General features: G+C 51.8%; 1 protein-coding gene across 2 annotated transcripts in view; it reads right to left on the minus strand.

The window, feature by feature from the left end:
- The window catches only part of RFTN1 (raftlin, lipid raft linker 1), a 228133-nt gene that overhangs the window by 194858 nt on the left and 7230 nt on the right, over positions 1 to 26045 (minus strand). For both annotated transcript variants that reach the window (XM_055416871.2, XM_055416880.2), the window contains exon 2: positions 11731 to 11883. In XM_055416871.2, coding sequence (XP_055272846.1) covers positions 11731 to 11875 — 145 coding nt within the window. In that variant the 5' untranslated portion in view covers positions 11876 to 11883. The remainder of the gene's footprint in view (positions 1 to 11730; positions 11884 to 26045) is intronic.

Here is a 26045-nt window from a genome sequence, read left to right on the forward strand (position 1 = left end):
AAGCTGCTTTCCTATCTCGGTCACTGTAAACACTGCTGCCATGAACAAAGGGGTGAATGGATCTTCCTGAATTAAAGCTTTCTCTGAATATACGCCCAGGATCGAGGTTATCTCTATGGGTCTGGTCACACTGGCAAGGGCAGTAAAGGAGTAGAAATGGGGTGCAGGGAACAGAGATAGCAGAGACCTAATCAAAGCAAAGGCTTCCAGAAAAGGACCGGGAGGAGGCTGGACCATGTGACCCCTGAGGCCCAAGACATCTTACAAACCTTATGCTAAGGTGTAGTGTTTCCAGCTAGACATGATGAGCTGTGTAAATGAAAACAAAGGTCTGCTTAGATGCTGTGGGTATAACTGGGCCCCTGATATGCCTGGCATGTTCTGGTCAAGCCACAATACACTGACTGTCCCCCACCCTGGCCTACGCCTCCCCCTCAACCCTGGACAAGAGGGAAGGGCACAGACACTCAGGAGTCAAGCCCCCTGGTCCAAGAAGGGTCTTCTGCAGACCCCAGACCACTGGCAACACACCTGTCAGCCAGCACAAAATTGTTCCCTAGACCCCCACCTCTTGCTCCTTGGAAGAAAAGTTATGACCAACCTTGATAGTATATTAAAAAGCAGAGACATTACTTTGCCAACAAAGGTCAGTCTAGTCAAGGCTATGGTTTTTCCAGTGATCATGGATGTGAGAGTTGGACCATAAAGAAAGCTGAGCACTGAAGAATTGATGCTTTTGAACTATGGTGTTGGAGAAGACTCTTCAGAGTCCCTTGGACTGTAAGGAGATCCAACCAGTCTCTCCTAAAGGAAATCAGTCTGAATATTCATTGGAAGGACTGATGCTGAAGCTGAAGTTACAATACTTTGGCCACCTGATGCAAAGAACTGACTCATTGGAAAAGACCCTGATGCTGGGAAAGATTGAAGGCGGGAGGAGAAGGGGACGACAGAGGATGAGATGGTTGGATGAAATCACCGACTCGATGGACATGAGTTTGAGCAAGCTCTGGGAGTTGGTGATGGACAGGGAGGCCTGGCGTGCTGCGGTTCATGAGGTCACAAAGAGTTGGACACGACTAAGTGACTGGACTGAGACCCACCTCTCACTCCTCGGCCTTCAGCTGAGCCCAGCAACCTGCCTGCAAACACTCATTCCCAACCACACAGCCTCTCATCCCCAAACCCACGCTCTCCCATCCCCCTCCACAGCGGCCGGTCACCCCCGAGGGCTGAGCTCTCAGGGAAGAAAGCCTGGAAGAGGTGGAGCTTTTCCAGGACCGTGAAGGAGGGCAGGGACCCCGGGTAGCCTTGGGCTATATGTCCGGGGGAGTGCTCCATGGGTGGATGGCTCACGCCGAGGCAGAGGGGAGAAACGTCAGGTCCACCTCAGGACCAGCGAGGCAGTGCCAGGAGTCTGCTCACAAGGGAGGAAGCCAGGTTAGAAGCACGGGCTTTCATGACGGACAACCACTGAAGTCTGCGGGGGGCCTGGGGAGGCTGGGTTTCAGTGACAGTGGAGATGTAGGGGACTCGGGCCTGCAGAATAACTGTGGCTGCTGGTGGGAACCTACTGCCCATGGGCCAGTCCAATGGGTTTCAGGGTGGTCCCCGCGGCAGCCATGGCAAGCAGCAGCATCACCCGGGAACTTGCGAGAGGTTCAAGATCCTGGGCCTCTCCCCAGACGTCCAGATGACAAACGCCACGGACAGGGGCTCAGTAATCCGAACCCATAAGCCCACCGGGCGATTCTGTCATTGCCAAAGCTGGAGAATGACTGGGCCATGTTTCCAAGCTACACCATGTCTCCTGCTCGGTACTCTGGGGAAAGAACCCAGGCTTCAGGGAACTGGAGGTGACCTGCAGAAGTTACAAACATCTCCGAGGGCTGAAGGGAAACAGAATCTCAGGACAGGTGGCCCACCTGATGGTGACCAGCTGGGATACCCAGGCTGGGACTGACTGCCGGGCATTTCACCAATGCCTCCCACTCACCCTCCACCACGGCTGCCCACGGCTTCACCCACAGTCTCAAAAAGCACCAAGGCCTGGTTGCCTCTCCCAAGATGGACTTCAGGGGCCCGGGGTGCAGCCTGGCATGGGAACCAAAGTTGGAGAATCACTGTGCTCCACTGGTAGCATTTTTGTTTAAGGAGTGTGGCCTGTCCTTCCAAATATATGGCAAGCTACTTCAGGAAAATAAAATCTGAACTGGTCATAATATATAGTTATGTATGCAAATATTTACTAAAGTTTATTTCATGCTTAAAGCAGTCACACCAATATCATTTCTCTCGTCCTTCTCCACTCAGATCAAAGAAACTTGTGGCCCACTTGGTCTTGGAAGGTTCTCAGCATGGTCCCCAGACGAGTCGTATCAGCGTAACCTGGGAACTTGTGACAACTGCATTCCCAGGCTCGGCCCCAGACCTAATGAATCAGAAATTCTGGGGCCCAGGAGCCTGGGTTTCAAAGAGCTTTTCAGGTGATTCTGACTCACTATCAAGTTAGAGAACCATGCCTTTAGTGAAATGATTTGTTCTTAAGGCCTGGAGTCTTTCTCTGGAGGCTAACATCATTTTTGATGACATTTTAGAATTTTCTTATCACCTCCCCTGACAACCCATGAAATCCGACAGGCTAGCCAGCACCAAGATTTATAACAAGTCACGCAGCACCCAGGCTCTTGGCCCCAAAACACTTTAACCTGCTAGTTTTTAGACCTTAAAGTAAACTGTGATCCATCTTTTTAGGTGACTGTCCCAGTTGGGAGGAAAGATTAAAAGAACAACTTAAAGAGACAATGATTATCAGCTGCTTCTGCAGTCGTGTTTAGGGATAAGGTTACCCCGACTGGAAGTGAAGTAAAAATTGGACCTTTAAATGATTCACTGCACAATACACATGTTTTGAAAAATGAATGTGACCCTGTGTTATTCTCATGACCACCCAAAATTTATCCACAGGGCTTAAGGCTAAAATGCTGGCAGTCAACCCAAGTATGAGCTGGTCAGCACAATGTCGAAGCAAAAAATCCCAAAGGTCAGCTCTTCAAGACCTCTGAGACAGGAAAACCACAAAGACGGGAATCTTAAAAATGTGGCAATGTGAGCTGATCCTAGAAACTGTAATGTGTGTCATGGGAATGTTTTACAAGCAAGAATTTAAGCGGAGAAACAGAAGACAAGCTTGACGACGTGCAGTGGAGCACGAGGTACTTCTCGGTGTTTTCATGGTGAAGCCTTCAATTTAGCTGAAACCCTCCACAGCATGCAGGCGATTCAGGAATCAAAAGCAGACCAAAATGAAGGTTCTGCTGTTCGGTAAGACGATGGAATTTGCTACAAACATCCAGCTGCTTGGTGGCCTACGGCAAGTCACGTGTATAACCTCCCCAAACTCGAGACCTCAATTTGTCCTTCTATACCCTGGAGGTAACTTCACCTACCTCGTAAGACTGTTGTTGCTTCATTTAAAATTGTTTCACACACACTAGGGGCTGAATTGGGCTTCCCAGGTGGCACAGAGGTAAAAGAATCCGGCTGCCAATGCAGGAGACTCTGGTTCCATCTCAGGGTCAGGAAGAGCCCCTGGAGGAGGAAACGGCAACCCACTCCAGTGTTCTTGCCTGGAAAATCTCCTGGACAGGGGAGCCTGGTGGGCTGCAGTCCATGGGGTCGCAGAGTCGGCTGAGGCTGAGCACACACAGGTACTGAATACATAGCATCTGTAATTATCACGTGTAAAAAAGTGAATCTGCTATCCATCAAATAGGTGCAGTATGTGTGCTGTCTCGTCCAACTCTTTGCAACCCCACGGACTGTATCCGCCAGGCTCCTCTGTCCGTGGGATTTCCTAGGCAAGAACAGTGGAGCGGGTTGCCATTTCCTCCTCCAGGGGATCTTCCCGACGCAGGGATCAAACCCGCATCTCCTGTGTCTCCTACTTTGGCGGGTGGATTCTTTACCACAGAGCTGGGAAAGCCCTACCACCCCTCATGTATCGTTTGAAATATAAAATGGTACAGCTACTCTGGAGAGCAGTTGGGCAGTTTCTGATAAAGGCAAACGATACATTTACCAAACAACCCAGAAATCCCACTCCCTCATGTTTACATAACAGAAATGAAAACACAGATCCACACAAGGCTTGTCCACAAACATTCATGGCAGCTTATTTGAGAATAGCCCCAAACTGGAAATAGCCCAAGTGTTCAACAGGAAATGACTAGAAATACTGCGGCACATCCAAACAACGGAATACTACGCAGAAGCACAACGGAATGAGCCCTCGATATGCACATGGCATGGATGAATCCCCAAAGCATTACACTGAGTTAAAGAAGTCAGACACAAAAGCACAAACGCTGTATGACGACACTGCTGTACTGTTCTAGAAGGAGCAGGTGGATCTACAGTGACCAGAGGCCAATCAGCGGCGGTCAGGGGCAGGGAATCCTCGGGGGCGATGGAAGCGGTCTAGATCCTGAGTATGGTCGTAATCACAAGGGTGTGTCAGTTACCAAAACTCATCAAGCCACACACCTCACATGGGTGCATCTTACGGTACGTGAGTTAGACGCCAGTAAAGCTCTTTTTTAGACTGAGACATCATTCAGGAGGTCTGAGAGCTCTCTTTCGCGTGCAGTAGGAAGGTCCTATGTGAAGGGAGTTCAGATACTGGATTCTGGTCCCACTTAGTACTACTACCTGTCAAGGCAATCTGCTTGTCTGAAGGAGAGAGAGAGGGAGAGCCTTCCCTCTGGCTCTCAGGCTCCTTGCGAGCATTATCTGAAAACGCTTCAGCTGTGGTGCACAGGCCCAGGTGTGGTAAGTAGGATCTGAGTTCCTGATCAGAGTTAGAACCTGCTCCCCCTGCATTGGAGCATGGAGTCTTCTCCACTGGACCACCAGGGAACAAAGACCCAGCCCATGCAAAACAAATAATAAACAAACTTTTTAAAAAAGGAAATGCTGTGTTGACATACATACAGTTATGTGTAAGACAGATAGCTAGTGGGAAGCTGCTGTGCAGCACAGGGGACTCAGCTCAGTGCTCTGCGATGACCTAGGGGTGGGATGGTGGGGAGGGAGGTTCAAGAGGGAGGGAGATACGTGTGAACATGGCTGATTCACGGTGCTGTACAGACGAAACTAACACAACAGTTTAAAGCAACGATACTCGAATTAAAAAAATAAGTCAATGCTTTAAAGCAGAATCCGAGCATCGAGCTGTGCAGCCCCCATGCTAGGCATCCAGGTGCCCAGCTAAGCCACCTCCACCCCCCACCCCCTCACTGGCCAGTCAGGCCCTGGGGCCACCCGCTGACGTCTCTCAGCCCGCCCACCCTCTTGTCCCGACAGCCACCTCCACTCCCTGCCCAGGACTGCAACGCCTGCAAGACATTCTCCTCTCCCCCAGTGTTAACCCTTCCATCCCTTCTCTTTCTAAACCCGGAGCCAACTTTCCAGAGCACAAATCTGATCATATCATCTACCCTAAGAGCCTTTAGAGCTCTTGAGAGAGACTAGACTCCTCGGTCCAAGACCTAAGACCTTCAGTCATCTGGCCCCCAAAAGGACACATGCCAAACAACTTGAACCGCCTACGGTTTCCCGAGTACGCAATGTAGTCTGCATGTTCTAGCATCTTCCACAGGTTGTCCCCCTTTGCCTGAAAAGATCACCTGTTCCAGCCTCATTCCCCACCTTGTTGTTCAGTTGCTCAGTCACGTCCGACTCTTTGCGACCCCACGGACTGCAGCGCGCCAGGCCTCCCCGTCCATCACCAACTCCTGCAGCTTGCTCACACTCATGTCCATCGAGTCGGGGATGCCATCCAGCCATCTCATCCTCTGTCGTCCCCTTCTCCTCCCGCCCTCAATCTTTCCCAGCATCAGGGTCTTTTCAAACGAGTCAGCTCTTTGCATCCGGTGGCCAAAGTATTGGAGTTTTCAGCTTCAGCATCAGTCCTTCCAATGATTATTCAGGGCTGGTCTCCTTTAGGATGGACTGGCTTGATCTCCTTGCTGTCCAAGGACTCTCAACTCTTCTCCAGCACCACAGCATTCTCCACCTGGCTAACTCCAAACCCCCCTGCGGGTCTGAAACCTTCCTTGACACACACATCCTCCAACAAAGGGATCTTTCACCACATCCCCTCCGTCACCAGCACTCTAGTCACTTGGTCCTTCGTCACTAAGACGCTGCAGCAATGTAGACCAGTAGGCTAGACCAGTGGTATGGACTGAACGGTGTCCCTTTGAAATCCAAATGCTGAAGCCCCAGCTCCCAGGGTGAGCGTGCTGGGGGTAAGGAAGTAACTAAGGTGACACATACTGGGGCTTCCCAGGTGGCTCAGCAGTGAAGAATCCGCCTGTTAATGCACGGGCCGTGGGAGACATGGGTTCAATCCCTGGGTCAGCAAGCTCCCCTGGAAAAAAACAAACGGCAACCCACTCCAGTAGTCTTGCCTGGAAAACTCCATGGACAGAGGAGCCTGGTGCACTACACTCCTTGAGGTTGCAAAGCGTCAGACACGACTGAGCAAGCCGACACAAGTAACTAAGGAAATGAGGTCGTAAGGGTGGGGCTCTATTCCCACAAGACCAACGTCCTTATAAGAAGAGACAGGAAGGGGGCGCTCTGTGTCACTCGGGAGTGAAGACGCAGCAGGAAGGCGGCCCTCCACCAGCCAGGAAGACAGTTTCCACCAGAACCTGGGCTTGCGGGCCCCCCCGATCGTGGACTTTCAGCCTCCAGATCCGCGATTAAAAATAAATATCATCTGGAGTGCTTTGCTACAGCTCCAGACACGACACCTGAGTTCAGTCCACACTCAGTAAATACGTGCAACGTCGATGAACTGTCACTCTACGGCCCCCAGTGAAGCCAAGAGCAAGCCTTCATCACACAAACGGCACGCTAACCGGATTAGGGACGCAGAGTCAGACCTGGAACTGAGTCTCCCTCCCCGGAAAACCGACCGGGAGAGCACTGTCCCACAGGACCGTCCGCTCTGGTCGGTGAGTCCTCTGCCTGCAATGCCCAGTGTGGTAGCCACGAGCCACACGCATCTGCTGAGCGCATGACGCGTGCCCGGGGTGGCAGAGCCATGGATTTTTATTTCATCTTTTTTCATATATTTCATTCATTTGTATTCATATATTTATTTCACTCATTTACTTTTATTCAATATTAATTATTATACTAAACTGCCACGTGGCTGGTGGCTTCTGTCCTGGACAGTGCAGGGCCAGACAGTCAGGCCAGGATCATGCCCGAGGCATTCCTGTCGCCCTATGGGTCACACACTGTGCCAACTGCTCCTGTTACAGACACCACGGATTCTCACAGGTAGCTTTCGAGTGGCGTCAGTGGCCTGGCACCGGGAAGCTGGCACACCGCACACATGACAGGGCGAGCGAGGCGCCGTTCTGCCGGCGTCGTGATGCTTCATGGGCCTCCACCTGCGAGGAAATCCACCAAAGGGCAGGGTCACCCCTTGGCGACCAGAGTTAGTGGAAAAGGGAAGGCCCAGTCAAATCACCCAGAACTGAGAGTGTTGGCAGCTTGTGCGTGTCACGGTGAGTTTCCTGCTGCTTTTCGCCTCCGTCATTGCTACAAGTGAGGTTGCCAGTTCCAAAATCATCCACAAAAGCACCAAGCTCTGAGCGCGGGGCAGATAAAACAGGGTGGACTCTGATCTTGACTTTTTTTTAAAGTGCGTGTGATCCCCTTCCTAAGGCAGCAGGTGGAAGTAGACAGCACTCTATCCCCAACTTGGAATATGTGAGTCGGACGACCATCTTCTCTATGAAAAAATAAGCACATCGCGTGCTCCTGAAAAACCTCCTATGGCCACCCCACACGGAAGGGGAATATCTCAGCCCCTCTACTTGGTAACAGCAGCTTTACAGCAAGAACGTGCTGAATGCTGTTCATGCCTGTTCACCTGGGACCCTGCAGCTTATACGGCACACGAGCTTGGCTGCCCAAGAGACCCAGATTCAACTTCTGCCCTAATCAGTTCCCAGCACTGCATCTTCAGAAAACTGACTTGATCTCTCTGAATGTCCATTTCCTCTTCTGCAAAAAATAAAAAGTGTACCCATACACCTCCCTAGGTTACAGTGGCAATAAAACCGCCAAAGAAGCCCACAAAGACAAGTGTTCCTAGCAACTTAATTCGTAATAGCCCCAAACTGAAAATGACCCAAATGTCCATCAACAGGTAAAGAGAAAAATACCCTGTGGTAAATCCAAACACTGGAAGATTACTCAGCGACAGAACAGGAATGAACCACTGCCACACCAGACAACATAAATGATCTCAAAGTAAGTGCAGTGAAAAAACCCAGCACCACAATTTCATTTATAGAAAACTCCAGAAAGATTAAATCAGTGACAGAAAGCATATCGTCAGGGACAGAGGGCTGGACTAAAGGAGGAGGAGCACACTCGGGGGGCAATGAAGATGCCCCAAGTCTTGATGAGGCGATGGTTTCCTGGGTCTGGACATTTTAAAGATGTGTGGTGCGCTGTGCTGAAGTTACACTTCGGCAAAGTTGAAAAGGGTTTAAACCATGAGATCAGGGGTCAAAGGGCCCATCGTAGGACCTGGCACATAGAAGGCTCCGTTACAGAGAAGTGACAGACGACCCCACGAGACTTTCTGAAAAAGGACCTTGACAGGCTGCTGGGAAAGGCATCCGCACGTGTAAGCCTGACCCTGCAGGCTTCCCGGAGCCCGACTATCCAGAACGACTGTCTGTTCCCGGCCAGAAGGCATGAACCAGACAGATGAACAGAAAGGTGGGCAAGGCTTAGTCTCTGCCCTGAAGGAATACACAAAAGTTTAACATACAATGGAATAAAAGGGTCGTAAAGATGGTGCAGAAAAGTGTGATTCTCACTGGACAGCTGTCCAGAAGGAAGGATTTCAGGGTGGGATGCTGGCAATGGGGGCGGGCCAGGCCCTGTGCAGAGGGTGGTCTGGCGACGCCAGAACACGGAGGCTGGGGGGGCGGTCCTGGCGGGGACAGCGGGCAAGGCTGAGGGCCCCGGCACATGGTCCGGCAGAGATGAGGGAGGGTCTGCACGGCCTGAGCAGCAGTGGGAGGCCCCCCGTCATCACCCAGGGAACCAGTCGAAGGGCTCAGCATGGTGGGATTTGAGCTGCACACTTCAGGTCCCATTCAGGGAGCAAGCTGCCAATTTACTAAGGGTCCCGACACCCATATCTCTCATCTCAGTCACTCCTGAGGAAGTAATCAGAAATGCACGCAGAGATTTACGTACAATGCTCCTGATCACAGCATTACTTATAACAGCCCAAAGCCCAGAATAACTTAAACATCCGAAAAGGGGGACCCAAAATAAATTACGGTACCCTGAGTGATCACTGAACCACATTTCAGGAACACATGGGACCAGGGGGTGTGCCTCAGTGTCCAACGTTAAGCTGTGTAAAAGCCGGACACAAAAACACACATTGAGGATTCACTCAACATGATTCCTGTGTGCTGGGCACTGCTCGCAACTCTGTCAACAGAGCAGAGACAGAGACACAGCCCTGCTCCTGTCAGAAGGGACTGCACCTTCTGAAGAGGGCAGGAGAGGACCAACAGGACACAGATTTCCCGTGAGACACAGAGCGCTGGCGGCAGGGCTCCCGGGAGGACAGCCGGGAGGGGAAGGGGTGGGGAGCCGGGGCAGGCAGACATCTTAATCAGGGGGCCAGGGAGCTTTCACAGAGAAGGGGCTTGAGGGTTTGAGCCCAGGGTGTATCTGGGAGGACTTCCAGGCAGAGGCAACAGGCAGTGCAAAGGCCCTGAGGAGGCCTGGGAGGTTGCTGACGAACAGTGAGGCTGAAGTGGCAGAACATGCAGGACAGACAGCGGGACGACGAGGCGGAGGGAAGCTGCTGCCCCGGGGTCGGGTGCCACGGCAGGGACGAGATCCGAGTGCTGGGGGAAGGAGAGGAGCAGGGAGACCAGCGAGGGTCATTCTGGAGTTGTCCTAACGTTTTCAGCGGACAAATGTCCAGTTTATAATCAGACAACAAAATGGGATCCAGCCGCAAAGAGCCGTGTCAGTGCTGTGCCTGGAGCTCAGGGCAGCCCGGAAACAGGCCAGGAGGTCGGGAAGGCCGTTCAGGACGAGCCGAGAGCCAGTGGTTGCAGGGGTCGGGGGTGGGGAGGCCCCTGCTATGTTCCTGGAAGTGATCACCAAGAAAAGCAAAACGTCACTCCTCTTGGTGACGAAGGGAATAGAACCGCGATGCACAAAACTACAAAAAAGAGAAAATAACTCCCCGTCATCTCAGCACCCCAACAATCGTGTTTACATCTGCTATGTCTCCTGTGGGCTTTTCTCCTGTACACACTCCGGCTTTTCCTTAACCCCTCTACCAGGCTCAGCACGTTGAAAGCACTCAAGTCCTCTCTGAGCAAACACTGGCTGATGAAATGCTCCGAACGCTTCTGGGTTCAGCTTTGTTCACATTGCGTCAGCGACATCAAAAGCATTTTCGGAAGATGCTTTAAGAGGCTTGGAAACTGTGGGTGAGGAGGGGGAGGCGTGGTTCGCAGCGAGTGAGGGGTCGGTCTGGCCGCCGAGGACGACGGGGTTATTCACCAGAGGTGCCGGCAGGAAGCCGTGGGCTGGGCAACAGCCAGGGGTCGGTCTGGGGGGCTGTGAGGGGTCCCCGGCCGCCCACCCCGCCCGGGGCTCAGGGAGGGCATCCGCCCCGCGTGGAGGTGGTCAGGCAGCGGCGGGGACGAGGGGAGTGGGCGGGAGGCCAGCCGCCTGCCTGGATCCGCAGCGTGCCCCCTGCTGCCCCCCAGGGCTGCCCTGCCAGCGCCCGCTGCACAGACGCAGGGCCACAGCAGAGCCAGGGCTCGAACCGCCCCTCGGAGGGCTCTAGCCACGACTTCTCCTCTCTTATCAGAAGCTCAACACGTTCACAGGGAGGAGAAAGTCAGTCTTCAGACGCCCGTGTCAGCAAGTGCCCGCTTTGGGTTCCCCACCTCAAGGGACCCCCCACAAGGAAGAATGCCCCGGTCCCGCTTCCAAAAGCCTGGCTTGCGTGCTTCCACCGCGCAGGTGCGGCCTGCCGAGCGCCTCCGTGGGGACAGGAGACACCAGGACGGGCCACGCGATCTCCCCGCGGCACCGCCGGCGCTCGGCAAACACTCCGGAAGGAAACGCTGAGCCTCACACATCAGCCGCCTCGGGGACGCGGGGCCTCGGGGACGCGGGGCCTCGGGGACTCGGGGGTGAGGCAGGGCCAAGCACAATGGGCAAGGGGCGGGGGCGCCGGGACGGACTGACGGCCACGTGGAGACACGGCCGCCGCGCCTTCGCCGGCCTGCGGAGAAATGCTCTGCCAGCGGGGAGGCCTGTGGGCCGCGCTAACCCTGCCCCGGGTGCCAGCTGGCCCACACCTGGTTTTAATTCGCTACCATTTAAATCAGCTGCTAGTTTGCAGAAAGTGAGAGATTTCACTTAGACATCTGGCTTCCTGAGAGCAGTCCCTTCTTGACAAACCCCTTGTCAGTCGCCCCCCGCCTTCTGCCCTGGCCGCCCTCCACCCACCCCCCAGGCCACCCCCCCAGGACCCCCCCGCCTGTCCCCAGACCCCCCCCAGGCCCCCAGCCAATCCCCCCAGGCCCCCAGCCAGTCCCCCCAGGGCCCCCCAGCCCACACGGGCCAAGCACCCAGACTCACCGGCACTCAGCATGGTGAACTCCAGGAAGCGGTACTCGTAGGACACATCTATCTTGGTCTCCACCTGGGGCCTCTTCAACGTCGAGTAGATATTTCCAGGCCGTCGGTCGTCACGTTTCTCCAACTTGTTCAACCCGCACCCCATCTCAGCAGCTGCCGGCAGAAGGGGTAAAAGGCAATGATCTCTGTTCTGAGATGCTGTCCTTATACGCCGTCGTATGCAAGACCGTCAGGTCCCAGAAGCAGACGTAAAGGACCCCAGGCTGGCTGAAATCCAGATCAGGGTTTAATCCGTGACCTGCACCCTGGAGGCTCTCTGCTCAGGCTGGCTTCTCTCGCTGCTAAGAAACCCTTGCCAGCCAGCCTGAGGTTCTGAACTGACACCCCAAACATGCCTGTTTCAAATCATTTCTCTCCCCTATCTGAGGAAAACACCCCCTCGGAGTGCTCAGTCCCACCATACTCTGCTGCTCCTGCTGCTGCTGAGTCGCTCAGTCGTGTCCGACTCTGTGCGACCCCATAGATGGCAGCCCACCAGGCTCCCCCGTCCCTGGGATTCTCCAGGAAAGAACACTGGAGTGGGCTGCCATGTCCTTCTCCAATGTACGCATGATCTTAAACAAGGAGATCTAAACAGCAATACCCTGCATGACGGTGTCGGCCCACCTGAGAAAAAGACAAGGCGGTCTGCCACTTTGCCGCGGTCTCTAAAAGGGGATAATAAGTTATTGTTGCAATTTCCAAAGTCCTTTCCACCCTCAACAGTAACTATTTAGACAGATTTCACATTCAGAAAACATCTCTCAAAGTAGATGGTGGTATTTTTACAAGCCTTGTCTAAAAGTCGTTTATTGTTTCTGAGACCAAACCACAAGAACCCAGGGGTTCTTCCAGACTCAGAGTCATTTCAGACCAAAATGAAAACTGGCTGAACACGAACAGCAGGGCAGGAGAAATTGGAAGCAGAAATCCACGTGTGTCACAGCAAAGATCTGCGGCCCTGGTTTGGAAGGAAAATGAAGAAATGCTGAAACGGAGCTCACACGAGGGTGGACTGGGCATCCGGTCTTCCAGGGCTGAGAAACAGTTTCTTTAGGCAGAATGGCATTCACGAAACGGCTCTGCGTCCACTGCCCAGACTTCAGCAGGGACTTCAGTTACCCCTCGTGACCAAGCCTGGCTAATCTGTCCCTCCTCCCTGGAGCACCACTGCTGTCATCAGGACACACTTCACAAAAACATTAACCAGTCAAGACTATCACAAACACAAAAGCGGTCGCCACTTCCTCTCAGAGATAAGAGTCTCCTTGGGCTCAGGCCATTCACAAGGTACCCAGTTTCCTACGGCAACTTGGCCAGCTCTGGAAAAACAAGACGAACCTCACAAAAGCAACTTGGCCGGGGAGGGACGATGGGGCTGGCGGAGCAACAACCAGGCGATACTTGTCAGTAATTAAAAAAAGTCTGGGAGGATGGATGAGAACAGGAAGGCTTACTTATGCCTTAATAAGGGAACATTAGTGTCCAAAGGGCCAGAGCAGACATGATTTATGTGCCATCTGCATGAACTGATTACTTGTAAAATACTCTGCAGTTCTGCTGATATAATAGCTGATATGCACTGAGGCTGCATATTTAACTGCTAGAAAGCAAGCCGACGGGCATCCACGGGGGCAACGCAGAAGTGGACAGGGAGGCCCCTAAGTGCTGGGGAACAGGTGAGCTGGGGAGATAAGCGAGATCACCACCAGAACAGAACTGGAAATACCCGAAGGCTTACCAGTCACTCGCTCACCTGCCTCCCCACAAAGGCCTGAATGTTTGGGGGCCTCCAAGAAAGTAAAAAAAAAAAAAAAAAACCACAAAAAGGGGCTTCCCAAATGGTGCGAGTGGTAATAACCTGTCAATGGAAAAGACGTAAGAGACGTGGGTTCGATCCCTGGGTTGGGAAGAATCCACGCAGGAGGACACGGCAGCCCACGCCAGTTTCCTTGCCTGGAGAATCCCATGGACAGAGGAGCCTGGTGGGCTATGATCCATAGGGTTGCAAAGAGTCAGACACGACTGAAGCGACTTAACACGCGGGCAAGACACATTCTTTCTATCCTACTAGGTAAATTCTAGCACTGGAGATTCATTCCTTTGAGAACACTCTGCCTCAGCACCGCCTCTGAAACCACCATCGCCTTCTCCCTGGGAAGGACACCAAACCAAGCTCCCAGTAGACCCTAACACTTCAGTATGATTTAATTTCTTTTCTCCAGGACAGGTTCCTGACAGCAGGAATAAAAAGGAGGAGGGGGTTACCAGGATGAGTCAAGACAGACAAATCTGATATTGGAGGGAGGGGCTGCCAGAAACTATTAGAAAAAGTCCCATTTCACAAGCTGTGAATTCTCAGCTTTAATCACACCATCCAAACTTGAGCCCCCAAGTTCACCCTGAAGGGTACCATGCTTGACTCACAGGATGCGATGAGGCTCTGGGCAAACGAATCGTCCATGTGATCAGACACTGGACCAGCTAGGAGCAGAACTGTAGCTTCAGCGAATCCTTGAGGTCTCAAATTCGAGGCATTTGTTTTTTTGGGGGTACAGGCAGCGCCAGTTAAGCAACTGCTTCTAAAGCACAGCTCTCCCTGGGAAGGGAGACCCTGCCAAGCCACCACCATCAGAAGTGTACAGTGTGAATTTGTTCCTCTCACGTGGTCGTGTTAGGGCCCTTCCTTGCCGGCTCCTGGCATCGCTGCTTTCCTCCCAGCTCCTTCCTGTGTCCTCCCACTCACCCGACCCCTGTCAAAATAGGAAAGGCTTGGACAGCATCCCTCAAATGGCTATTACAGTCCCTACTGTGCGGAAGCAAGTCATGAAACCCAGCTTACGGAAGGGAGAATGAAGACGTGGCAGTGCCTCACGTGATCATCCACGTTTGGTAGATTTCACTATTTCTGATGCGAGGTTCCCTCGCACTGGAACCCCACGGGGAGCTGGGCCCAGGGTGGCTCAGAGCCGCGCGGGGCGCGAGACTGGAGGAAGAGGGAGGAAAAGGACAGACCCCCGCCGGATTCGGGCGGATGGGGTCCACGGGGCTGCACGCGAGGGTCTCAGCCAGAGCACGTCTCCCTTGGGGCTCAAGGTCTCTGGCAGGACAGAAGGTAAACAGGGTGACTGTTTTCACATCTGGCCCTTCTGACATTCCTGCATCAAGAGACAGGGCTTCTGTCACCTCCCCTGAATCTGGGCTCGCGACTGCTTGCCACTTGCTGCCGTCATTCAGTCGCTCGGTCGTGTCCGGCTCTTTGTGATCCCACAGACTGCAGCACGCCTGGCTTCCCTGTCCTTCATCACCTCCTGCAGTTTGCCCAAGTTCATGTCCTTTGAACTGGTGATACCATTCAACCATCTCATCCTCTGTCATCCCCTTCTCCTCCCACCTTCAATCTTTTCCAGCATCAGGGTCTCTTCCAATGAGTCAACTGTTCACATCAGGCGGCCAAAGTACTGAAGCTTCAGCATCAGTCCTTCCAATGAATATTCAGGGCTGATCTCCTTCAGGATGGACTGGTTTGCTCTCCCTGCAGTTGGCTTGCCGTTTGTTGTTGCAGTCGCTAAGTCATGTCTGACTCTTTGGGACCCCACGGACTGCAGCACACTAGGCTTCCCTGTCCCTCATCATCTCCTGGAGTTTGCCCAAGTTCATGTCCATTGAACTGGTGATGCCATTCAACCATCTCATCCTCTGCCATCCCCTTCTCCTCCTGCCCTCAATCTTTTCCAGCATCAGGGTCTCTTCCAATGAGTCAACTGTTCACATCAGGTGGCCAAAGTATTGGAGCTTCAGCTTCAGCATTAGTCCTTCCAATGAATATTCAGGGCTGATTTCCTTTAGGATGGACTGGCTGGATCTCCTTGTAGTCTGCTTGCCATAGAAAGTGTCAAATGATGCAGTACCAGCTTCTGGACCTGGACTGTAAGAAACTGGGAGCAAACATTGCCCAACTCTTGGGAAACTTGCCCTTGGAACCTGGTCACCATGCCAGGAGGAAGCTCAAGCAGCCCCAAAGAGAGGCCCACGTGGGCAGGAACCGAGAGCCAGCAGCACCAACTTGCATCCCAGGGAGCCACCCTGGAAGGCGAGCCTCTGCCTCAGTCAAGCTGCTGAAACCATGCGGAGCAGAAATGAGCTGTGTCCCAACACCTGTCAGATCATCAGCTTCCTGGCAAAATATGCCACTGTGGCTGTCTCAGGCCTCTCAGTTTGGGTATGATGTGTCAGGCCAGAGGTAACCTAAACCTGAGTCTGGGTCAAACGATCCGGCCAGCCGCCTCCGAGGCCGAGCACTGGCCTGCAGTCATGAGCCTGCTTCAGTCACTCAAGCCGGGAGGACATCTGGAGTCTCTGCAGTCTGGGTCAATGCTAAAGAAAGCGGCTGCAGACACCGTGGAGATGTTCTTACGTGGACAAAAGCTTTCGTTTCTCTAGGTGAGCGACCACACCATAGTGGTTATCCAGGTCATCAAGACCTGTCTTGTACAGTCCTTCTGTGTATTCCTGCCACCTCTTCTTAATCTCTTCTGCTTCTGTTAGGACCTTAGAGTTTCCGTCCTTTATCACGCCCATCCTTGCATGAAATGTTCCCTTGATACCTCCACTTTTCTTGAAGAGATCTCTAGTCTTGCCCATTCTGTTGTTTTCCTCTATTTCTTTTTCATTTAAGAAGGCCTTCTTATCTCTCCTTGCTATTCCCTGAAACTCTGCGTTCAGTTGGGGATACCTTTCCCCTTCTCTTTTGCCTTTCCTTTCTCTGCTTTCCCCAGCTATTTGGAAAGCCTCCGCAGACAACCACTTTGCCTTCTTGTGTGATGGTGTGGTCACTCACCTAGAGCCAGACACCCTGGAATGTGAAGCAAAGCGGGCCTTAGGAAGCATCACACAAACAAAGCTAGTGGAGGTGATGGAATTCCAGCTGAGCTATTTCAAATCCTAGGAGATGATGCTGCTAAAGTGCTGCACTCAGTATGCCAACAAATCTGGAAAACTCAGAAGTGGCCATAAGACTGTAAAAGGTTGGTTACCATTCCAATCCCAAATAAAGGCAATGCCAAAGAGTATTCCAACTACTGAAAAAGTTGCGCTTATTTCACATGCTGCTGCTGCTTAGTCACTTCAGTCGTGTCCGACTCTGTGCAATCCCCTGGACTGTAGCCCGCCAGGCTCCTCTGTCCATGGGGATTCTCCAGGCAAGATTACTGGTGTGGGTTGCCATGCTCTCCTCCAAGGAATCTTCCCAACCCAGGGATCAAACCCAGGTCTCATGCATTGCAGGTGGATTCTTTACCATCTGAGCCACCAGGGAAGCCCTCACACGCTAGCAGGTAATACTCAAAATCCTTCAAGCTAGGCTTCAACAAACAGCACATGAAGCAAGAACCTCCAGATGTACAAGCTGGGTTTCGAAGAGACACAGGAACCAGAGATCAAACTGACAATATTCACTGGATCACAGAGAAAGCAAGAGAGTTCCAGAAAAACATCTACTTCTGCTTCACTGACAACGCTAAGGCCTTTGACTGTGTGGATCACAATCAACTATGGAAAATTACTAAACAGACGGGAACGCCAGACCACCTTACCTGTATGTGGGTCAAGAAGCAAAAGTTAGAACTGGACATGGAACAATGGACTGGTTCACAATTGGGAAAGGAGTATCTCAAAGCTATATATTGTCACCCTGCGTATTTAACTTCCATGGAGAGTACATCGTGTGCAATGCCAGGCTGGATGAAGCACAAGCTGGAACCAAGATTGCCAGGAGAAATAGCAAGAACCTCAGATATGCAGATGACACCATTCTAATGGCACCAAGAAAACCCATCCAAGAGGTCTCCAAAGGCAGAAAAAGAAAGAAAGCCTTCCCCCACTCCTGTGGAGAGACAGCGAGCAAAGAGACAAAATATCCTTCCGGTTCTCTCCTAGAAACTGGCTACACTCGTTAGGATCTGGATGCTGCCTGGGGAGGAGAATCAGATAATCACCGGGGGTTCTGAGACCCAACTGCAAGGACGGGACACTAGACACTGCAAATGACCCAGAGGCAAAGACCCTCCAACTGGCGACATTCTGGAAAAGCAATTCTCTCTGAATCAAGCCCAGGAGGAAGTGTGTCTTTGGTATGTGGGGACCAGCTTTGTGCAGGAATTGTCACCTCCATGAGGGAGAGAATTTATGTTCCAAGTTCACCCACTCTTTCACTCAATGCAAACTTACTATAAGCTGCTTTGAGTCCTGCCCTGAGTTAGGAAAGATAAAAATGGAAAGATCAGGCCATACCCTCAAGGAGACCAGAGGAAAGCAGGAGACAGAAAATGAAGTCCACATGATGCACTGAGCTTGGCTGTTCTGGAAGTCTGGGTGGGTGCAGGGCATTCAGAGAAAACCACTGTGAAATCAAACAGATGGCACATCCCCAGAGACCTGGTTCCAGAAAACACAGATCAGCAACAGGACACAATATCCTATGTCATTTTACTTATTTGTTAAGATTATTTTATGTGAACCATTTCCAAAGCTTATCGAATTTGCTACAACACTGATTCCATTTTTATGTCCTGGCTCCTTGGTCACAAGGCATGTAGGATCCCAGCTTTCCGACAAGGGATTGAACTTGCACTGACCTCACTGGAAGGCGAAGTCTCAACCACTGGACTGCCACCGAAGTTCCACTGTGTCATTTCAAATGTTTGAAAGCTTTATTTTTAAAGTATTTCTAATTTGTTTTTTAAATATTTCCCCAGATGCCCATGAAAGAAAGTGAAAATGAAAGTCGCTCAGTCAGGTCTCTCTGAGACCCATGGACTGTACAGTCCATGGAATTGTCCAGGCCAGAATACTGGAGTGGGTAGTCTATCCCTTCTCCAGGGGATCTTCCTAACCCAGGGATCAAACCAGGGTCTCCTGCATTGCAGGCGGATTCTTTACCATATGAGCTGCCAGGGAAGCCCAGATGCCCATACAACACGGGAAAACCACTTTGAAAAGGATCACCTTCTGAAAAAATTATTTTCCAGCTGGGATTTAAAAAAAAAAAAACAACCTCAGTTCATTTTTACTACCAACTAGCATGCATGTATTTAAATAATGGGGGCAATAAATGTAGTTATATTTTCAAATACAAATTAGTTTCATTAAGAGTGAGCTCTCGTTTACCACATTTGCTACTAATCTGAGGCAGACTGTAAAGCTAATTCTAACAACCGCCAACAGCTCATGACAAGCAACCAGAGATGGTGCAATTACACGCAATGATGCCGGATCAGCTGGCAAACTCATCCTTTATTTCTTCACTCAGATCTTATATTTGAAGACTTGAGCATGTTTATTACATCATTCAGGCACCCAAAGCAAGGACTGATGATCCAAATTAAGAAGTTTTTACACGATGAGAACATTTCTCTTCACTCAGAAATGTATGAAAATTTGAAAACCCAACCAGCTATTTGGATGGTGTCAAATCTTGATATCCTACAAACCGTCTACAAGAGAAACCCAAGCATAACTGAAACGGACCCACTGACAGTGTGCCAGACTGGATGCCAAGGAAAAGAACAATCTGGATGAAAGGGACTGTTTCATGGTGCTATTTTTAAGTGTCTACGTGTGCATCTGCATATGAAAATCCATGTGTTGTTTTTTTTTCTTAACTGACAGGACAGGGACCACAACGTTCACAAAACTTCCCTCTGGGTCATGAGGTGATGGGAGACATTCACTTTATAGATTTTCATATTTTTCAAGTTTTCTGTGTTGGATGGGCATTCCTTTCCTAGTTGAAGACATCAAGGTGTATCACAGCCAGCCTCCCAGATGGGCCTCAGTAATCCTTTTGCTCACCAGGGGGCCCCCCCTGCACTCAACGGGGCTGGCCGCTGCGGCCAGCGGGATGATGCAGAAGGGCGGGCGTGCCTGGGGGAAGCCCGCTGCCATCCCATGCGCTTGCGCCCAGCTGCTGAGTCACGTCCGACTCTGCGACCCCATGGACTGTAGCCCTCCAGGCTCCTCTGTCCATGGGATTTCCCAGGCAAGAGTACTGGAGTGCAGTGCCATTTCCTCCTCCAGGGGATCTTCCCGACCCAGGGATCGAACCCACGTCTCCTGCATTGGCAGCTGAGTTCTTTACCACTGAGCCACCGGGGAAGCCCCGCAGTATTGGGAAGACACTCTATTAACCGCACGGAGAAGCCCCTGGGCAGGGGACTGAGGCCACCACCCAGCAACCACGACAAACTCCACACCCAAGGGACAGCATCGCTCAGCAGCCTTCGGGCCAGCAGGCATCCTGACCACAGTCTCAGGAGAGGCCCCTGGTCAGAACCAGCCAGCTCAGCTGCCTCTGGATTCCTGACTCACAGGAGCCCCGAGAGATGATAAACGTTCACTGATGTGTCCAGTTCCCACGTTTGGGGGTAAAATGTTACACCGCAAAAGATAAGGGGGGAAAAAAAAGATTAAAAAAAAAAAAGATAAGCGGGGTATTTATCAAAAGAAAACACTCGGCGGAGACGGATCCAGACTACTACTCTGCTCTCCAACGAGCATCCATCACGACCACCCTTAGCTGAAAACGGCCCCCTCCCAAGAGGCCGCCACTCAAAGTGCAGTCCTCAGACCAGCAGCGCCGCCACCCATGGGAACGGCCCACCCAGGCCTGCCCATCCGAATGCACACTTCCACGTGATTCAGCAACGTCTAAGCCACAGGAAAGCCCCCAAGAGCCTGGACCACGGAGGTGGCTCTCTGTCTGACTGCCCGCCGGGTCCCTAACAGCTGCTTGGATGTCCAGACGCCCAGGCCTTTCCAATGGGCCAAGCATCCCTTTTTAAGACTCCCGAAGTGACAGGAACTGACACCCAGGGTTAAGAATCGACGCCCTCAGAGCAAGCCCCATCTCTTCCCACTCCTGACCTCTCCAACCTCCCAACACTCGGGCCTCCGGGGCCCTGAGTCTGAAGCGCGTAGCCAGGAGCTGGGAACTGCAGTCTAGAGGAGGGTGGTCTTGCGGACCTCCTTGGTTTCAGCCCGTTTCTCCTGAACCTCTTAGGATCTCATGTCCCACCTGTCCAGGCTCTCTGCTTTCCTCCCACACAAGTGTACCCCAAATTTCTACCCGAGCCTCCTCCTGTCCTCTCTTCAAACTGCCTTCACTATTAGCCACTGCAAACACATGGATAAGGATGAAAAAATGAGACACCTGTGCACCCACTATCGCGATTTAACATGCTTACATTTTATCTGCTCCCAGCTCTTATTTTTGCAGAAACACTTCTGGGGTGCAGTCTTCATGCCGGTCCCTTTGTCCCCGATCGTTCTGCCCCTGCTCCTCACGCCTGAACACACTACATATAATACCCAGAACAATACAGGGCACAGGCTCTGACACTTCTCAGGTCATGGCATGTATGACCCCCAGTGTCTATCTATGATTTTTCACAGCACCCCCAGGCTGCGAGGTTTGATTCATTAAGTAGTCAGGTCCAAATAAATTGATAATTATGCCCAAACAACTTAGCAGTCTCTGGAAGGAACAGGATACATAAACTGAAAGCAAAAATCTTTCTCTGCATCTTTCAGTGACCATTAGTACTTCCTCCTGGGACGTGTGCCCTGGGCAACTTCTCAGGCCTCAGAGTCACACTAGATAGCCCCACCGCCCGCCATCTCCTGTTCCACATGATCTTAGCAACCACCCCAAGCCCAGCTTCACAAAGATATGACATCATCAAGAGGAAGTGGAGCCCTTTGATGGTACTGTGAACCACCTCCGGCTGGCAGGGAAAGAGACATCCAACGAGCTTGTCTTGGAGGGCCTGAGCACAGAGTCGGGGGCCCTCCAATATAGGACTGGACATGTCACTCAAGAAAGTTCCATCACTACCTCCTCTCCTCTCCTTAGCTGTCAGACCCCTCTCCACCTGGCTGCTTTTCAACTCCGCCTCACAGGCGCACCCACCCATTCCAACGTCTCCCCCTAGAACTTTCTTTCCCGGGACTTCCAGAAGGATACGCCCCAAACAGAACTCAACGTCCTGCCCCCAAAGCCAGCTCTTCCCCCCGGGTTTCTGTGTGTGCACTTGTCTTTGGACTTAGAGGCCGGCAAGTCTGAAATCTACAGAGTGGACCAGGAGACCAAAGACCCAGGGAAGGGGGTGCTGAGCAGCACCGAGCCCCGGAGGCTGACACCCCGCCCTCAGAGACCTCGGTCTTTTAAGTCCCTGAACTGGCTGAGTGATGCCCGTTCACACTGTGGAGACGGGCCTGCTTTCACTGATTCAAATGTGAATCACATCTTTAAATAATACTGCAGGGCAACACCTAGACTGCTATTTGACCAAAACCTGGGCACCACTGTGTAGGCAACGTGATACATAAAATAACCATCACAGCCTCCTTCTCTGAGCACTTCATACATGCAAGGTACTATCCCTGTAGCGCAGACGGTTAAGAATCCGCCTGTAGTGCAGGAGACCCATCTAGTTCGAACCCTGGGCCGGGAAGATCCTCTGGAGAAGGGAATGGCAACCCACGCCAGTGTTCTGGCCTGTAGAATCCCATGGTCAGAGGAGCCTGGTGGGCTACAGTCCGAGGGGTCAGAAAGAGTCGCACACGACTGAGCAACTAACAGTACAATCCAACACACTGTTCCTAATGCTGGGGACACCGAGGTGGAACAGGGACCAAAAAAACACAAGAACCGTGCCAGCCTCATGGACCTTACTCTCAGGAGCAGAGAAACAGACATTAGACGCATAAAAATAATGAAGGAAGTTCCAGCTTGAAAGAATGTCACATAAAGACAAGGAAGGCCGGGATGTTTTTAAAAAAAGGTAATCGGGGCAGGCCTCCCGCAGAAGGCGACAATGAGCAGAATCCGGGAAAGCTGAGCCCTGGGAGAAGTGGGCAGACACGGCCGTCACGGCGACAAACAGGCTGGATGAAGTGTTCGGGACCTGCCGGGAGGCGGGAAGGCCTGGGCGGCAGCGGACTACAGGAGGCGCGAAATGGTGGTCCTGGGCAAGATGATCCCCCCAGTTGCCTCAAGGCAGGTGGGAGCCCCCGGAGGGCTCTGAGCCCAGGGGGAGGCAAGATCCCTCCAACCCTGGGAAGGCGGAGACCAGGTGGTGACCAGGGGTGAGGAGCAGTCACATTCTGGACATGTCTGGAGGGTCAGTCAGTTCAGTCGCTCAGTCGTGTCCGACTCTCCGCGACCCCATGAATCACAGCACGCCAGGCCTCCCTGTCCATCACCAACTCCCGGAGTTCACTCAAACTCATGTCCACAGAGTCGGTGATGCCATCCAGCCATCTCATTCTTGGTCGTCCCCGTCTCCTCCCACCCCAACCTTTCCCAGCATCAGAGTCTTTTCCAGTGAGTCAACTCGTCACATGAGGTGGCCAAAGTATTGCAGTTTCAGCTTTAGCATCAGTGCTTCCAATGAACATCCAGGATTGATCTCCTTGCAGTCCAAGGGACTCTCAAGAGTCTTCTCCAACACCACAGTTCAAAAGCATCAATTCTTCGGCGATCAGCTTTCTTCACAGTCCAACTCTCACATCCATACATGACCACGGGAAAAACCATAGCCATGACTAGACGGACCTTTGTTGGCAAAGTAATGTCTCTGCTTTTTAATATGCTATCAAGGTTGGTCATAACTTTCCTTCCAAGGAGTTCAGTTCAGTTCAGTCGCTCAGTCGTGTCCGACTCTCCGCGACCCCATGAATCACAGCACGCCAGGCCTCCCTGTCCATCACCAACTCCCGGAGTACACTCAAACTCATGTCCACAGAGTCGGTGATGCCATCCAGCCATCTCATTCTCCGTCGTCCCCTTCTCCTCCCGCCCCCAAACTTTCCCAGCATCAGAGTCTTTTCCAGTGAGTCAACTCGTCGCATGAGGTGGCCAAAGTATTGCAGTTTCAGCTTTAGCATCAGTCCCTCCAATGAACATCCAGGATTGATCTCCTTTAGAATGGACTGGTTGGATCTCCTTGCAGTATAAGGGACTCTCAAGAGTCTTCTCCAACACCACAGTTCAAAAGCATCGATTCTACGGCGATCAGCTTTCTTCACAGTCCAACTCTCACATCCATACATGACCACGGGAAAAACCATTGCCTTGACTAGACGGACCTTGGTAGGCAAAGTAATGTCTCTGCTTTTTAATATACTATCAAGGTTGGTCATAACTTTCCTTCCAAGGAGCAAGCGTCTCTTAATTTCATGGCTGCAATCAGCATCTGCAGTGATTTTGGAGCCCAAAAAAACAAAGTCTGACACTGTTTCCACTGTTTTTCCATCTATTTCCCATGAAGTGATGGGACCAGATGCCATGATCTTTGTTTTCTGAATGTTGAGCTTCAAGCCAACCTTTTCACTCTCCTCTTTCACTTTCATCAAGAGGCCTTTGAGTTCCTCTTCACTTTCTGCCATAAGGGTGGTGTCATCTGCATATCTGAGGTTATTGATATTTCTCCCGGCAATCTTGATTCCAGCTTGTGCTTCTTCCAGCCCAGCGTTCCTCATGATGTACTCTGCATATAAGTTAAATAAGCAAGGTGACAATATACAGCCTTGACGTACACCTTTTCTTATTTGGAACCAGTCGGTTGTTCCATGTCCAGTTCTGACTGTTGCTTCCTGACCTGCATACAGGTTTCTCAAGAGGCAGGTCAGGTGGTCTGGGATTCCCATCTCTTTCAGAATGTTCCACAGTTTATTGTGATCCACACAGTCAAAGGCTTTGGCATAGTCAATGAAGCAGAAATAGAGGTTTTTCTGGAACTCTCTTGCTTTCTCCATGATCCAGCGGATGTTGGCAATTTGATCTCTGGTGCCTCTGCCTTTTCTAAAACCTGCTTGAACATCTGGGAGTTCACGGTTTACATACTGCTGAAGCCTGGCTTGGAGAATTTTGAGCATGACTTTACTAGCATGTGAGATGAGTGCAATTGTGCGGTAGTTTGAACATTCTTTGGCATTGCCTTTCTTTGGGATTGGAATGAAGACTGACCTCTTCCAGTCCTGTGGCCACTGCTGAGTTTTCCAAATTTGCTGGCATATTGAGTGCAGCACTTTCACAGCATCATCTTTCAAGACTTGAAATAGCTCCACTGGAATTCCATCACCTCCACTAGCTTTGTTCGTAGTGATGCTTTCTAAGGCCCACTTGACTTCACATTCCAAGATGTCTGGCTCTAGGTCGGTGATCACATTATCGTGACTATCTTGGTCGTGAAGATCTTTTTTGTACAGTTCTTCTGTGTATTCCTGCCACCTCTTCTTAATATCTTCTGCTTCTGTTAGGTCCATACCATTTCTGTCCTTTATCGAGCTCATCTTTGCATGAAATGTTCCCTTGGAATCTCTAATTTTCTTGAAGAGATCTCTTGTTTTTCCTGTTTTGTTGTTTTCCTCTATTTCTTTGCACTGATCACTGAGGAAGGCTTTACTGGAGGGTAGCCAGTGGGATTTCTCCAGCATCTGGAGACGGGCATCCAAGATGCGCCCGGGCGTGCACTCTAAGCTCTTTGCAGTGTCCACCTCCCACGGCGGATGAGCCACAAGAGGCGGAGTCTGTTCTGGCTGCGATAACTCCAGCCAAGGGCAGCAGGGTGAGCAGCGGGATGACCTGCCCAGGCCGAGCCCCGCCACTCCTGGCACTGCCCCCTCTTCCCACGGGAGCGCCAACCTCTCGAAGGCAACCGCTGCCTCGCCTCCGAGAACGGCTACCCCAGGGCCTGCCCCGACAGGTGCTCGAGAAACACGACTCTGTCGACAGTCTTCAGGAGCAGCGAGGACGCCTGCCATCTGGGAAAGGAGGGAAACAGGGCTTGGGAACACCCGCCCATCGCTTCTAAGTCCGCCTTTCTGAAAGCACAGGTGCTGGGCGAGGCTCTGGAGCCAGACCACCTGGATTCAGGTCCCAGGTCCCATCTTCCTAGTCGAGGGACCTCCAGGAAGCCGCTTAACCTCAGGGATCTCAATCATAAAACGGGGAAGGACTGCAGAATCCACTGGCAGGGTGAGGATTAAATACATTAACAACTGTCAGACCCTAGGCATCTAGAAACAGCTGTCTGAGTGTTAATCGTTATTGCTAATTGCTAAGTCACTTCAGTCGTGTCCGACTCCGTGTGAACCCATAGACGGAAGCCCACCAGGCTCCCCTGTCCCTGGGATTCTCCAGGCAAGAACACTGGAGTGGGTTGCCGTTTCCTTCTCCAATGTGTGAAAGTGAAAAGTGAAAGTGAAATCGCTCA

The sequence above is a fragment of the Moschus berezovskii genome, chromosome 1 (assembly GCF_049115385.1).
Source record: "Moschus berezovskii isolate FMDL1 chromosome 1, NW_MosBer_1.0, whole genome shotgun sequence".
Lineage (NCBI taxonomy): Eukaryota > Metazoa > Chordata > Mammalia > Artiodactyla > Moschidae > Moschus > Moschus berezovskii.